At 42.4% G+C, this 15,438-nt stretch overlaps 1 protein-coding gene across 1 annotated transcript; it reads right to left on the bottom strand.

Annotated features, from left to right (window-relative positions):
* Nucleotides 1-1,566: 1,566 nt before the first annotated feature.
* On the bottom strand, nt 1,567-7,408 carry LOC149298386 (acidic mammalian chitinase-like). Its single transcript, XM_089487532.1, has 11 exons — nt 7,384-7,408; nt 5,587-5,616; nt 4,731-4,932; nt 4,518-4,574; nt 4,272-4,437; nt 3,955-4,079; nt 3,715-3,838; nt 3,092-3,277; nt 2,361-2,480; nt 2,139-2,280; nt 1,567-1,805 (listed from the first exon to the last, which is right to left on the bottom strand). Exons 1-11 carry the CDS (start codon nt 7,406-7,408, stop codon nt 1,567-1,569), a joined length of 1,416 nt encoding a protein of 471 aa, XP_089343658.1.
* Nucleotides 7,409-15,438: the final 8,030 nt, after the last annotated feature.

Genomic DNA, 15,438 nt, shown 5'->3' with positions numbered 1-15,438 from the left:
GGGGAAGACTCAGAAATAAATTTAACAAAGGCTCAAAGTAAATGTCTCCATAGGTTACTGTTTTGTGGTCGTCTTATGATTACTAGAAGTTGGATCTCCCCGACACCCCCGATTATTAAAGACTGGTTAGAAATAGTTTATAGAGATTATAAAATGTAAATACCGGCTTGTGGTTTGTTTTTTGTTTTTTTTGGGGGGGGGTTTGTTTGTGGGTTGGAAGGGAGGGAGGAAATACAAAAAAAAATAAAAAAAAACAAAAAACAAAACAAAACAAAAAACAAACAAACACCCCAATATGTGTTCAGCAACATCTCCTGAGTGCAGTGATTGGGTTATTTGGGAGGTAAAAGGCCACCTTTGTGAGGTGTGTATTTTTTGCCATTTAGACATCTGATCCTACTGCCCGCATTTACCATATTTGAGACATCTTTGAACCCGGCCAATTCAATTTACCCCATCAAATCATACATTTCATACAACTAGACACCCTATGGGCATATATAATGCCAATATTTTAACTCTCTCCATGCGGAAATTTGTGAAGATAAAGAATTGTAGGACTTGCTCACTAAAAACTTTTTTTTGTGACAGTGGGGATTTTTACATGTTACCATATTTTTTATTTATTTTTGAACTAATTTTTTTAACATTTTTTTTGTAATTGTTTAATTATTTTTTTTTATACTAATCACCCTGATTAGTGAGCTGGGCTCCATTGACCTCGCATGGTTGGATGCATTACCTGCATTCACCCTGCAGGAGGAGCTCGAGAGTTCTCAAGAGGGTCTGGATAGACCGGCGAAAACGCAGCGATCGCGGCGATGCAGCTATTTAACGGCAGCCTGTACACATGTACGGGCATTGTTGTTATCACGTTGCACTGCAACCTCGTACATGTACAGGCTTTATCGTTAAGGGCTTAATGAAGCAGAACATAGATAGCTATGTATGATAGTATAAGAATTAAATAATTATTATTTATTTAGTGCTTGTTGATCCAATGACAAATCTGATTGCCATTTGGAGTCAAGAAGGAATTTTGTTCCCCATTGAAAGCACAACTCAAAAATTGCTGACATAAAGCTTTTTTGCCTTCTTTTGGATCAACAGCGGTTAACAAGAAATGGGAAAAGGGTTGAGCTTGATGGACACAAGTCTTTTCTTAACCTCAACTACTATAATTATACCATATCTCAGAAACTGCATTGATATTTCACTATTTATGCAATAATATGTTTGAGTTGCATGTCTGTTGATACACAGAGGGAAAAAAAAACAAAAAACACATAACCTTTAAATGTCTTTCCATGCACTAGTGCTCAAAACAGAACACCTCCCAAAGGTTTGGTCTTACCAAGGTGGTACGTTGATGTAGCCTTGTCAGATGTAATCACTTGTCAAATGTAATCCAGTTGTTTGTTGCAATATTTGTACAAATAATTTGGACTTGATTTTAAATGGAATAAAAACAGAGACACTTGCTATGCTTGATATTTTATTGTACAAACCAGGGTTGTTACAGTGTTATCTTGGTCATTTACTTTAGAGCACTTAAACAATTCCAGATTATGCCCAGTTACAACATTCACAGCTTGGGTCGAAGACAAGACCAGCCGGGCAATGCTGTTCGTAGGTAATTCCATTTGAGCAGTGCCAGAAAGCATTCTTGTTTCCAGCCACTGGGTACAGGCCACCTGCTTTGCCAGCGCAAAATCCACTGCCACCGGAGCTTCCACCAGAGCCACCAGGAACTTTGGCTGGAGCAGCTGTAATTGGAGCATTGGGAGTAGCTGGGGGAGTACAACCTGCAAAAAAGCAAAAAAAAGCAAAAAAAGGGTATTATAAAATATATTAGAGGGTAGAGACAATCTTGTTACTTTATGTTGCCCAAATATATGTCTACAGCATGAAGTTATATAACACATCTCCGCTATATGCTGTGGTTGGAAGACATTTAAAAAAAAATAAAATAATAATAATTCCAAATGTATCACACTCTTACTCAACAAATATTAAAAACATAGCTACATTTAATCTATGGAATTGTGCATACTGTTTAATATTGCTCAGTTGGGTTATAGTCTGAAAATCTTTTTTCACAAACTACACAAAATTACTGCTATCAAGATTAGATTTACCAGAGGCCTGGATGCCAAGGGTGTTTTTCAATGTGGTGATCAGTGGGAACTTGCCCTGGTTACAGAATGTGCCAGTGAAATCATCCAGATCAATAGCCCACACCATGGCACCTGCAAAGTTGTTCTTCTTCAGCCATTCTGCCTATGAACAGAATAAAACAAAATGTGTTTGTCTTTTAAATGTTATTGTTGAATCTTTATATTTTTAAATGTTGAAAATACCTTTATCTGGAAGCTCTTCTGATTGTCATATCCCAGCCACTCGTTTCCTTTGTAAGCATAAGGGACATCTTCTGCAGAAGACCATTGATTAGTAGCTCCATTTTTCAAGAAAGTGCAGATCTGTGCAAAACAAGGATTGGGTGATAAAAATAAGTTCACATTTGATTTATATGTCCCACTGAGGCTGTGGAAATCATATGAACAATATGAAAATATGTGGAGCATTACATAAAATTGGTTAAGAATAGATTAAACAAGTTTTACTTCAGCAATGCTACTAAAGAAACAGAAGCCTTAGCTGCAGAGGGATGTGCATGGACAACTTCGAGAGGCCAAGGTTTTTTCAGTGTTGATCACAACTGTAACTAGCTAAATTTCATTTTCCACACCTGTAGATTAAAGGACTGTGGGGGAGCACAGCAATCCGCTTCTGTACCTGGACCATCTAAGCTAAACACAGATAGTTTGCTAGTATGTTTCTGTTGACATAATACAACTGGTAGGTTGGTAATTGATAGGAACTTCAAAATACCTTTGATTGTTCTGAGCTCTTAGGTGAACAGAATAATTGATATGCTTGATTGACCAAAAGATGGTTTGTGTCTGAAGCACAAATTATATTTAATACTAGATTATGTAACCAGCTTCTTTCAATGTAAGGCACTTGCTTACGATCATTAAATTTTGTGTAACACAATGCTAGGATGATACATTAGACTGTAATAACATACCTCATAATATGCCCAGAATCCAGATTGTCTTGTATAAGGTCCAGCAGGGCCAGCACCAGAAGTGGGTGCTCCAATGGCAGTATTGGATGGGTTGCTCAGGATGAAAGTGTGTCCATAGGTGGGGAAGCCAACGATGAGTTTAGAAGCTGGTGCACCATGGTTAAGCCAGTAGTTCATGACGTAATCCTAAAATGAGACAGCATGTGATTAGGTAGCAATGGATTCATTTTACAATGCGCAATTACATTTTTTATAACACATGTCGGTATGCATCTTAAATACAGCCAGTAAATAAAAGCCTGTCTTTGCACAATGACACTCAGCATAGTATGATGGCTTTTGCAGGTCCTTAACAGGTATGTATGAACTCATACTAGCACTTGTTAGTCACTTTGCCACTGCTCATCCACACCAAGTACCTAGGTCTGCATATATAATATGTGAAAATAGTAGAATTAACTGAATTTGGGTTTTTACGTACAACTGGTTATGTTGGGTTCCATTTAAATCCCTTTAAGCTGCTCTTTCCATTGCAAGGTTAAGTACAAGTTTTATTTTATTAAGTATGTGTCTATTTAAATATTTTTTTTTAATAAAGATAATCTAAAAAAATAGATACTAACAACATTCAAGTAGGAGTTGTATCCAGTGGCAGAAGGATTAGAGTACAATGGACTGTTTTCTCCGGTGTATCCTTCCCATGAGCCATGTAAGTCATAAGTCATCACATGGAAGTAATCAAGAGCCCTGTGGGATATTGAAATCCGTCATTAATATCTTATGTTTGTAGGAAAGGAAACTAAATTTTTACAGTACAATCGATCCCTTCAATAAAACAAGCTAGGGAGTATCATCCTACTTACTGAGCAAGTTGGGGAATCTGGTAGCCAGACTGAATGTTAGAGATACCAGCAGCCACGGCAGCAGTGACCATGAGCCTGGGTTTGTTTGTTTGTGAAGCTTCTGTTTCGAAAGCTGCTCTCATTTCCTGCACAAGAACAAAACTCACAGGTTAGCATAATGCCCTAGGAGACTTTTATCCATCTATCATATTTTCTATTAAACAATATATATTCACCATTCAGTGGATTGAACGTAACACAAAAACTATTGTACAGGGAAATAAATAAAATAAACACTGAGGATTTTCCTGGCAGACGGTTGTAATAGATTTTCTCACCTGAACCAAAGTAGTGAAAAGTGCTTTGTCCTGAGGAGTGCTGCCTCTAGATCCAGGATATTCCCAATCAATGTCCAGCCCATCAAACCCGTACTCACGCAGGAATTTGATAACAGAGGTGATGAATGTCTGGCGATTCTGTGCAGTGGAGACCATAGCTGTGAACCTGAAAAATAATTAAATCATATTATTATTGAGTGAGATAAATATGTCTGAATCCTGTTCTTTTTATAGTTTGGTACTCACGGTGCAGTTCCAAAATTCCAACCTCCGATAGCCAGCAGGGTTTTCAAGTTACCATTCCTGGAATAAAAAAAAATATTATTACCTGACATTAGTAAAAAAAAACCTTTGGGACAGGTGGTTGCCCCATAGAAGTTTCCATGAGTTTATGTCTTGCAGCTGGAATATTTTGTCCCTATCGTGTTAAACACAGAGAGTTGCAAATGTATCACTTACTGGTTCTTGAGGTTTTGGAAGGAGCGATAAAGGGTGACATCATTCCATTCAATGGTGGTGATCTGGTTATTGGACATTCCAGCGAAGGCATAGATCAAGTGAGTACAAAGGCATGGGTCAATGTTATCAGGCTTGAATTTTCCAAGACCAGGTCTGTACTGGGCCCAGTTGGTGAAGTAGCATGACAGCTCATAGGCAGAGCCTGTGTGGATCAAGGAGACACTTGACACTTGATTTTAATGAGTAAAACTGCTCTGTGTTTCTAAATGTTTATGGTGTGTATGTGCATAAGTAGGTAACTTGGTGTGAGAGGCATTAATAGCAGGAAGAGGGAGGTGGTCCTGCCATTTTACGGATCTCTGGTCAAACCTTGTGTACAGACTTGGAGACCCCATCTCTAGAAGAATATTGACATTTTGGAAAGAGTTCAGAGTAAGGCTACTAAAATGGTGAATTAATGGTTTGCAGGATAATGCTATCAAGACTACTAACAAGACTACAATGTGTATAGCTTGTAGGAAAGTAGAAAATTAGAAGATGTGATAAATATATTGAAATACTTTAAAGGATTTTACAAAGTACACGAGGGAAGTTTATTTGTAGAAATGTTAGAAGTTGCAGTAAAAAACTAGAGAGACAGTGGTTTGTATGTAATATAGAAGTTTTAAGTTACTGAAAGGGTGGTAGATAAATGTTAAAGCTTCCCATCAGACGTGATATAACCTAATACAGCAAGGGAATTAAAACAGGCATGGGATAAGCATAAAAATATCCCGAATCAAAGACACAATGAAGGACTATAGTCTGGTAAGTTACAGTAAGGTTTATGGTTTCTGAATCTTTTATGGAGACTTACCTATTTGAGCATTCAGCAGAAGTGCTAGCCCTAAAGAAACATAAAAAGATATTATGAAGGCATACATAATTTACCATCACATCATCATTAAACATTGAAAACATCAAACAATGCTATTAAAATAAAGGATGGAGGATAATATGTTGCTCCTATGTAAATCAGGCTACAAAGATTCAGGGTAAGAGGCAAAAGATCCAGATGACAATAATGTTGACAGTTCCCTAGAATCTACTAATCATCTTTTGCCTGCCTCCATACAAACCAGCACTGAAATAACTGAATACCAGCCCCATATTTCATGGGCATACGGCACATGTGTGGGATCCTGGCCTAAATTGTTTTTACTTCAGAATAGAGACAAACCCTGCATTTATAAAGTATATTTAAAGAGCAAATTATTAATAAATAAGATTCATATGAAAACACAGTCCTTAATATCATTGTGACATAATGGAATGGGTTTGGACTATCTGGGAGAGCGTCATTATAGTCCAAATAATTCTAAATAATATTTTAAGTATGAATTTAACCATTTTAAGGTTACCAAAATAAATTATTGAAAAACGTTATTTAAAAAAAAATCCCTTTCACTGTAGATATTAAATAGGCAAATAAACTGGATGTCCAAGTGTGTCGATGTCCAAGTGTGTCGATGTCCAAGTGTGTCAGTGTCAGAGTGGCCGTATATGTGTTTTTGATTCTGTGTGTAATTATGTATGTAACTGTAGAACTGCTCCTAACCATCCTCATACATAAATATTCATATAAGTCATATCCTTCAACCACCATATTCATATCTACCACCATGATTTCCACCCCAATCATTATCACCCCATATTGCACCAAAACCACCCAATCCATCTCTGTACCTAGCATTATTTCCCCTTTATACCCCCCCCCACAGCTTTCCCTAATTCATACGTTTTGTTACCTTCTTGTCCCCAGCCTTTGACTCTGTCAGTCTGCCTACAGGTCTACCCTGCGGTTTTGTAATTCGTGTCTAGTTGTCAGCACGTCATCGTATATATGTTTTATCTGTTGCGCTGGCAGATGCATAGTAAATGGGAGATATGTGCCTCAAACGGCTACCCATATGCACACACTTACACTGCCCTTACATATGCATATAGACTGCCCTTACACACACCTGCTCCCCCACATATACACAGACCCTTATACCTATTTACCCATATACACATATATACACTGCTGTATATATGTCTGCCCATACATACATATTGACACTTACCCATACGCACAAATTTACTGGCTAACATTTGCCCTTACAGCATCCCTTTCTCTCTATCTCACCACCTTTCTCCCCATCTCCTACCTACCTTTTTCTCCCCATCATCTAACCTTTCTCCTCTTCTTCTCTAGTTCTTCCATACTGTAGTGAGAGCACAAGGTCTTTCACTTCAGACTTATGCTTCGGTGCTCCATGGCAGTGGGGAGATTGATACCTAGTGCTGGGATATGACGCCATGTACCAGCGCCGGGCATCAATCGCCGGTGCGTAATGCTACAGAGCCTGCTACCCAGACCAGCCCTCATGGAGCCTGGGTGAAGTGCACCACTGCCCTCGGCATGGCCCCAGGTCAGGCGGCAACTGGGGAATTTCCCAGAATCCCAGTCCAACCCTGGCGCCAAAAAATTATCCATTCTCAATGGAGGATAAATAAACCAAAAGAATCTCATTGCGTTGCTGTAAGTAATGGCTTAAGACCAGTTTGAAAATATCAGTTGCTGCTATAGGAATGAGTGTCTCATAAATCCTATGAATTAGACTGAACTTACCCGTGAGGAGGATAAATTTTGCCATTTTTGCCTCTGTGCTGATTACACCTGAAAAGACTTGTCTTTTATATACAACTCTCCTCCCCTTTTTTCATTATCTAGTTGACACTGTAACACTGCAGAAAAAAATAATAAGTTTGTAAAAAGTTTTTTTACTTTACTTAGCAATATTGTGATTACAATGTAACAAATGAAATTAAGATATCTGTTTTATATATTGGTTTTGGACCGTTCAACTGGCCTCTTTCTATTGCCACTATGAGATAATCCTATAACTGAAATTGCCACATGTCTTTTCAATACCAAACAGCCTCTGGCGTCGGCAGGGGGGTGCCAGAGGGGGGCCATGGCCTCCCTACAGCATGCTGTGCCCCCCATGTGCCCCCCAATTGAAACGCCGTCTTTTTTTTGTAATAGACACGGAGGAGAGAGAGAGGCGCCGAATGATCAGTGGCGTCTCCAGCTTTTCATATTTGGGGGGGCACATGGGGGCCAGGGACCAAAGTAGGGGAGACATATATATATATATATTGTGACAGGCATCCCTTTTCCTTGGGATTTTTGTCAAGGATCTTGGTTGTTACCACAGTCTTCTAGGGTAAATGAAGCCCCAGGACACATCCAGCTCAGTTTCAATGTTTATTTTACAGGAATAAACAGCAGCAGTTATAAGCAGCACAGGATAACAGTCTTTGTCCCGGTACATCCAGCCTTTCTTGCAGCATCAGGGACACATCCCTGCCGCTGCACGGGAGACCAGGCTGTCGTTTGACAGCCTGGACTCCCCACTGACAGCAGAAGCCGGCAACAGCTTCCGGCATGAAAGCCGGTAAGCTGTTACATTTCAAACTGCCCGTTCGCTCGATCGGGCAGCTTCAAATGCCCAATCACGCGATCAGGCATTCCCTTCCGGGTTGCGTCACTGCTGAAGTAACCCGGAAGGTCATCGGAGGACAAGATATCCCCTGCGGGGGATATCCTGTCCTCCGATGAGGCACAGAGACGCTGCGATCTCTATGCAGGTCTGTGAGGACCTGCATAAAGGTCACAGTGTGATCGGTGCAGGGGGATCGCGGGGAGGGGAGTGAGAAACTATGTCTCTCACTCCCCCTCCCGTCCTGAAAGAGAAAAGCTGAAAAAAAAAAAAAGTTCATTCATTAAAAAAATAATATTAAATAAATCATTAAAATAATAATATAAATAATACTAAAACAAATTATAATGTGAGCTGTGATGTCATTGTGACATCACTGGCATGTCCAGGAGGTCCCTAGCAGGACCTCTAACCATTTCTGTGTAAAAAAAAAATATAAAAAATACAAAAAAAATTTAAAAAGATAAGAAAGATAATAAAAAAAATTATTAAAAAAACCTTACTTCCCATTGCCCTAGCATAACATCTAGCCAGTATAACCCTCCTGCCCCCGTTCACAACCCCCAAACCCGTTAAGCCATAGGGATAAAAATTATACAAAATTGTACACCTAATAGTATGCTCCCTGGTGCTGGGAAAGTCTGGAAAATCTATATAAATTAGGTATTTCTGAAATCAGGACACCTGAATTGATAAACTTGGAGGGGATTTTCCATCACTTTACCTAATTTTGTGAGGATTCAGAGGGAAAATGTAATAAAAAATTAATTTATTTTTCTAATCTTCGCTAGTTTTTACAAAATTTCTCATTCTAAATTTTCAGCTTATCATCCAACTATGGTATCAAATGAAAGACCGTGATTGAAATATGATTTCAAAATAACAGCTGAACTGGCAGTTATTTTTCATTCTTTAATATTAGCCCCTGCTGCCAATATATATATATAAATATGAGACCCTGCTGCCGATATATAGAAATATTACACCCTGCTTCTGATATATATATTAATATTAGCCCCTGCAGCCAATATATATAAATATTAGCCCCTGCTGCCAATATAAATATAAATACTAGACCCTGCTGCCAATAAATATTAATATTAACCCCTGCTGCCAATATATTAATAATAGCCCCTACTGCTGATATATATTAATATTAACCCCTGCTGCCGATATATATTAATATTAGACCCTGCTGCCGAAATACATTATAATATTCGTCCCTTCTGCCGATATATATTATTAGTCCCTGCTTCCGATATATATTAATATTAGCCCCTGCAGCCAATATATATTAATATTAGACCCTGCTGCCAATATATATAAATATTAAACCCTGCTGCCAATATATAAATAAATATTAGCCCCTGCTGCCAAAACATATATAAATATTTGCCCCTGCTGCCAATATATATATAAATATTTGCCCCTGCTGTCAATATATATATAAATATTAGACCCTGTTGCTAATATATTTTATAGTGAAAAAATTGGATTTCCTTGGGCCCCGCTCAACGCTCCCTTGAATGCAATCACTCCCTCCGCTACCACACCAAAAAATATATACCGTATTGGCTCGGATATAGGCCGCACCCGCATATAGGCCGCACCCTAAAAGTTAGGTGCTTTTTTTAATGAAAAAGGTTTCTGCCCCCCCCGAGATATACTGCCACTCTGTCCCGCAGATGTACCCCCCCAAGATGTGCTGCCACTCTACCCCCCAGATATGCTGCCACTCTGTCCCCAAGATGTCCCCCGCCAGACTTACTGGTGCAGACTCCACGGGGTCTTGCGGGGCCGGCGGGGGACATCTACACATAACACTTCAACTTCCGGTGCCGGCACTTCCGCCGTGGGAAGTACCGGCAAGGAAGATTGTTCACGCAGACGTTCACCGGCAGCGGCGATGCAAGCAGAAACAACCTCCGCTGCCAGCACGTCTGCAAGATGTGCTTTAAAAATCTCCCTTGCCGGGACTCCCCCCGTGGGAATTCCCGGCAAGGGAGATTGTTAAAGCACATCGAGCAGATGTGCCAGCAGCGGAGGTCGTTCACGCTCATCGCCGCTGCCGGTGAACGTCTGCGCGATGCGCTTGGACAATCTCCCGAGCCGGCACTCCCGACGTGGGAAGTGCTGGCAGGGGAGGCTGTCTGAGCACATCCGAGAGTAGGATGCAGGTCCCCTGCACCGCTGCGGGGGATCTGTATCCTAACCCCGCTGCCTGCCCGGCGCCCAGGACTGCATGTCCCGGCCGTCGGGTGCTAGACCCCGAATATAGGCCGCACCCCCACTTTAAAGACTTAAAGTGGGGGGAAAAAGTGTGGTCTATATTCGAGCCAATACGGTATATTTGCTACACTGACTGCACCGTTTCTCACTCCCTATCTACCCCCCTCCTCATTTTCTACCCTCTCCCCCCCTTTGAAGTTCACTTACCTTGTAGAAGTCCAGCGGTGGGATCGCGAGGCCTCTGTCTCTCTGTTCTGCTGCATCATATATGATGTCATATACCGGCGCTCTGCATGAAATGCCGACACCACGGCCAAGGCAGAGGCCTCGCGGAGAAGAGTGAGAGGCGCCGAACGGTTGCTGAAAACTTATTCCTCAGCCATCGTTCGCAGTGCCAATGGCAGGGGGGGCCAGAGGGGGCCATGGCTCCCCCCCTACAGCATGCTGTGCCCCCCATGTGCCCCCCCAATTGAAACGCCATCTTTTTTTTGTAATAGAAGCAGAGGAGAGAGAGAGAGGCACCGAACGATCGCTGAGGAATATGTTTTCAGCAACCGTTCGGTGCCTCTCACTTTTCTCTGCAAGGCCTCTGCCTTGGTCGCAGTGTCGGCATTTCATGCTGAGCGCCGTTATATGACATCATATTCCGGCTCTCAGCAGTGAAGCCGCGGACACCGTGGTAGAACAGGGAGACAGAGGCCTTGCGATCCTACTGCTGGACTTCTACAAGGTAAGTGAACTTCAAAGGGACGGAGAGGGTAGAAAGTGAGGAGGGGTAGATAGGGAGTGAGAAGAGGGTAGATAGGGTAGATAGGGAAGGAGAGGGGTAGATAGGGAAGGAGAGGGGTAGATAGGGAGGGAGAGGGGGTAGATAGGGTAGATAGGGAGGGAGAGGGGGTAGATAGGGAGAAGGGAGTGAGAAGGGGTAGATAGGGAAGAAGGGAGGGGAGGGGGTAGATAGGGCAGAAGCGAGGGAGAGGGGATATATAGGGCAGAAGGGAGAGGGGGTAGATAGAAAAAAGGGGGAGAGGGGGTAGATAGGGCGAAAGGAGGGTGGCAAGAATATTGAAATAAAGAGTCAGTATGAGAGAGAGAATTAATGGATTAATGTGTGGAGGAATTAATGAATATGTGTAAATAATTTGTGTAAAAGAATAAATGATTGTGTGAATGAAAGTGAATTAGTGAGTGACTGTAAAAGTGTTTGTGTGAATCATAGGTGTATTATGGATTTGTCAAAAAACCAAAGATGGTATAAGCAGAGTGTTTAAGCACTGGGGACAAAGATGGCACATGTAGCGTGTTTATAGGGCAAAGATAGCGTACACTCAGCTGTTTGGGGACAAAGTTGACTCATGCTGGGCTGTTTGGCGACAAAGATGGCACATCCTATGTGTGTGTAATTTGGGTGCTGGTCAGGTTCTATGTGGGCAATGTGGATGCCAGGGTTGGCTTTAGGGTGTGTGACCTGTGATCTATGCCTGTAATTTAGGGGGTTTTATCTATACCTTTAAGAGTTTATATGTAATTTCCAATTGATATATACCTGCAAAGCTGGGTTTTGTGTTATTCTGTTGATCTGTATCTGCTATGTTTCCATACATTATTTATGTTTGCCTCCAAATATAGGATTTGTATGTCTTATTCAGTTGATCAATACCTGGAGTGCTGTTTCCATGAGTTGTTTGTTTGATCTATACCTTCAGTGCTGAGTTTACATGTGATTTCCAGTTGATCTATACATGCAATGCTGGGTTTGTGTGTTCTGTTGGGTTATACCTGCAATGCTATGTTTCCATACATTATTTATGCATACCTGCAAATACAAGGGTGTTTTTTTGTCTTAATCAGTTGCATGTTCTGTTTCCATGTGATTTTATTTGATCTATACCTGAACTACAGGGTGTAAGTAAAAGAGCGGTATTGGTTTAGTGAATGAGGGGACAAAGGGGCTCTGGGGATGATTACAGGGGAGAGGACCTCTCAATGTCACCGTGCAGTCAGAAGGAGGGAAGACTCTCACTGTCTTCCTCTGATCTGCAGTCAGTGTGGCAAATATATATTTTTTGGTGTGGTAGAGGAGGGAGTGATTGCATGCAAGGAGCGTTGAGTAGGGTCCAATTTTTTCACTATAAAATATATTGGCAACAGCGTCTAAAATTTATATATATATATTGACAGCAGGGGCAAATATTTATATATATATTGGCAGCAGGGTCTAATATTTATATATGTTTTGGCAGCAGGGGCTAATATTGATTCATATGTTGGCAGCAGGGTTTAATATTTATATATATTGGCAGCAGGGTCTAATATTAATATATATTGGCTGCAGGGGCTAATTTTAATATATATCGGCAGCAGGGACGAATATTAATATATTTCGGCAACAGGGTCTAATACTAATATATATCAGCAGCAGGAGCTAATATTAATATATATCGGCAGCAGGGGCTAATATTCCTATATATTGGCAGCAAGGGCTAATTATATATATATCGACAGCAGGGTATAAGTATATATCTGCAGCAGGGGCTAATATTACCGGTAATACCGTATTGGCTCGATTATAGGCCGCACCCGAGTATAGGCCGCACACTAAAAGTTAGGTACTTTTTTAAAAGAAAAATTTTAATTCTAATAGATATGCTGCCACTCTGCCCTCCCCCGAAATATGCTGCCACTCTGCCCTCCCCCGAGATATGCTGCCACTCTGCCCTCCCCCGAGATATGTTGCCACTCTGCCCCCCCAAGATATGCTGCCACTGTGTGTCCCCCCCCGAAATATGCTGCCACTCTATGTCCCCCCCGAGATGTGCCCCCCTCCCCTAGACTTACCAGTGCAGACTCCCGGGTGTCTTGCGGGGACGGCGGGGGACATCTATTGTACGCAACAACTTCAACTTCCTGTGCCGGCACTTCCGCAGTGGGAAGTTCCAGCAAGGAAGATTATTAAAGCGCAGACGTTCACCGGCGAGCGTAAATAACCTCCGCTGCAGGCACGTCTGCACGATGTGCTTTAACAATCTCCCTTGCCGGGACTTCCTGGCAAGGGAGATTGTTAAAGCACATTGGGCAGACGTGCCGGCAGTGGAGGTTGTTTACACGCAACGCCGCAGCCGGAATGTCTGCACGATGCGCTTAGACAACCTCCCGTGCCGACACTTCCCCTGTGGAAAGTGCCGGCAGGGTAGGCTGTCTCAGGGTATCAGAGAGTAGGATGCAGGTCCCCTGCACCGCCGCGGGGATCTCTCTGTATCCTAACCCTGCTACCTGCCCAGGCCCGGAACTACATGTCCCGGGCGTCGGGCAATAAGAATTGCGCATTCCTGCACTAACCCCCGAATATAGGCCACATCCCCACTTTAAAGACTTAAAGTGGGGGAAAAAAGTGCGGCCTGTATTCAGGCAAATACGGTATATATCCGCAGCAGAGGCTAATATTAATATATATCGGAAGCAGGGTGTAATATTTCTATATATCGGCAGCAGGGCCTAATATTTATATATATATATTGGCAGCAGGGGCTAATATTAAAGAATGAAAAATAACTGCCAGTTCAGCTGTTATTTTGAAAACATATTTCAATCACGGTCTTTACTTCAAAGAGATAAGTACATTTTATGTAGATAAAAATGCATGTCTAACGCATATATATATATATATATATATATATATATATATATATATATATATATATATACCGTATTGGCTGGAATATAGGCCACATTTTTTTCCCCCACTTTAAGTCTTTAAAGTGGGGGTGCGGCCTATATTCGGGGTCTAGCGCCCGACGCCCAGGACATGCAGTCCCGGGCGCCGGGCAGGCAGCAGGGTTAGGATACAGATCCCCCGCAGCGGTGCAGGGGACCTGCATCCTACTCTCTGATATGCTCAGACAGCCTCCCCTGCCGGCACTTTCCACAGGGGGGTGCCGGCACGGGAGGTTGTCTAAGGAGGTTGTCTAAGCGCATCGTGCGGCGATGCGGGTAAACAGCCTCCGCTGCCGGCACGTCTGCACGATGTGCTTTAACAATCTCCCTTGCCGGGAATTCCCACGGGGGAATGATGCGTTTTACCTCTGCCCCCAAGACTTACCAGAGCAGACTCCCGGGTGTCTTGCGGGGCCGGCGGGGGACATCTACGCAATACGCGTATTCAACTTCCGTATACAAGTTGTATAAGCGTATTGCTTAGATGTCCCCCGCCGGCCCCGCAAGACACCCGGGAGTCTGCTCTGGTAAGTCGGGGGGGGGCAGAGTGGCAGCATATCTCGGGGAGGGGGACAGTGGCAGCATATCTCGGAGGGGGGGGACAGTGGCAGCATATCTCGGGGGGGGGGGGAGGACAGTGGCAGCATATCTCCGGGGGGGGGGGAGGACAGTGGCAGCATATCTCGGGGGGGGGGACAGTGGCAGCATATCTCGGGGGGGCAGTGGCAGCATATCTCGGGGGGGAGAGTGGCAGCATATCTCGGGGGGGGAGACAGAGTGGCAGCATGTTTTTTTGGTGCTTTTTTCAAGAAAAAAGCACCAAACTTTTAGGGTGCGGCCTATATACGCGGGCGGCCTATACCCGAGCCAATACGGTATATATATATAGTGTATATGTACCGTTTTATAACTGGCCCCCCTTCTTTGGTCCCTTGCCCCTCATGTGCCCCCCCCTAAATATGAAAGCTGGGACGGAACTGCAAACAGCCTCATGATCTAATAGTAGTGACCTTCCTCAGTGTTTAATCTACTTTGATTAGGCCCATGTGAAGTTGACCCAAGGATTGCCAAAAAGATAAACTAAAATGGAAATTAAATAATCAAGCTGTCCAGATAAGTCAAGGACGTCTGATTAAGTGAATGTCATACAAAAAGCCTGTATTCACTACAACAATTTTCTTTATTGCGAGCATGATTTGACACTGGTTTAAGAGGCCTATTTTCATTTAACAGATCTA

Source organism: Sceloporus occidentalis, unplaced genomic scaffold, assembly GCF_023333645.1.
Source record: "Sceloporus occidentalis isolate IW3139 unplaced genomic scaffold, rSceOcc1.0.p SCAF_33, whole genome shotgun sequence".
Taxonomy (NCBI): Eukaryota; Metazoa; Chordata; class Lepidosauria; order Squamata; family Phrynosomatidae; genus Sceloporus; species Sceloporus occidentalis.
This window is presented reverse-complemented; position numbering and strand designations above follow the sequence as displayed.

Coding starts and splice junctions, on each gene's coding strand:
- LOC149298386 (XM_089487532.1), bottom strand. CDS start 7,408: ATGGCAAAATTTATCCTCCTCACGG. Junction 4,438..4,517: donor TGGAATTTTGGAACTGCACC/GTGAGTACCAAA, acceptor ATTATTTTTCAG/GTTCACAGCTATGGTCTCCA. Junction 1,806..2,138: donor CCTTGGCATCCAGGCCTCTG/GTAAATCTAATC, acceptor GCTTTTTTGCAG/GTTGTACTCCCCCAGCTACT.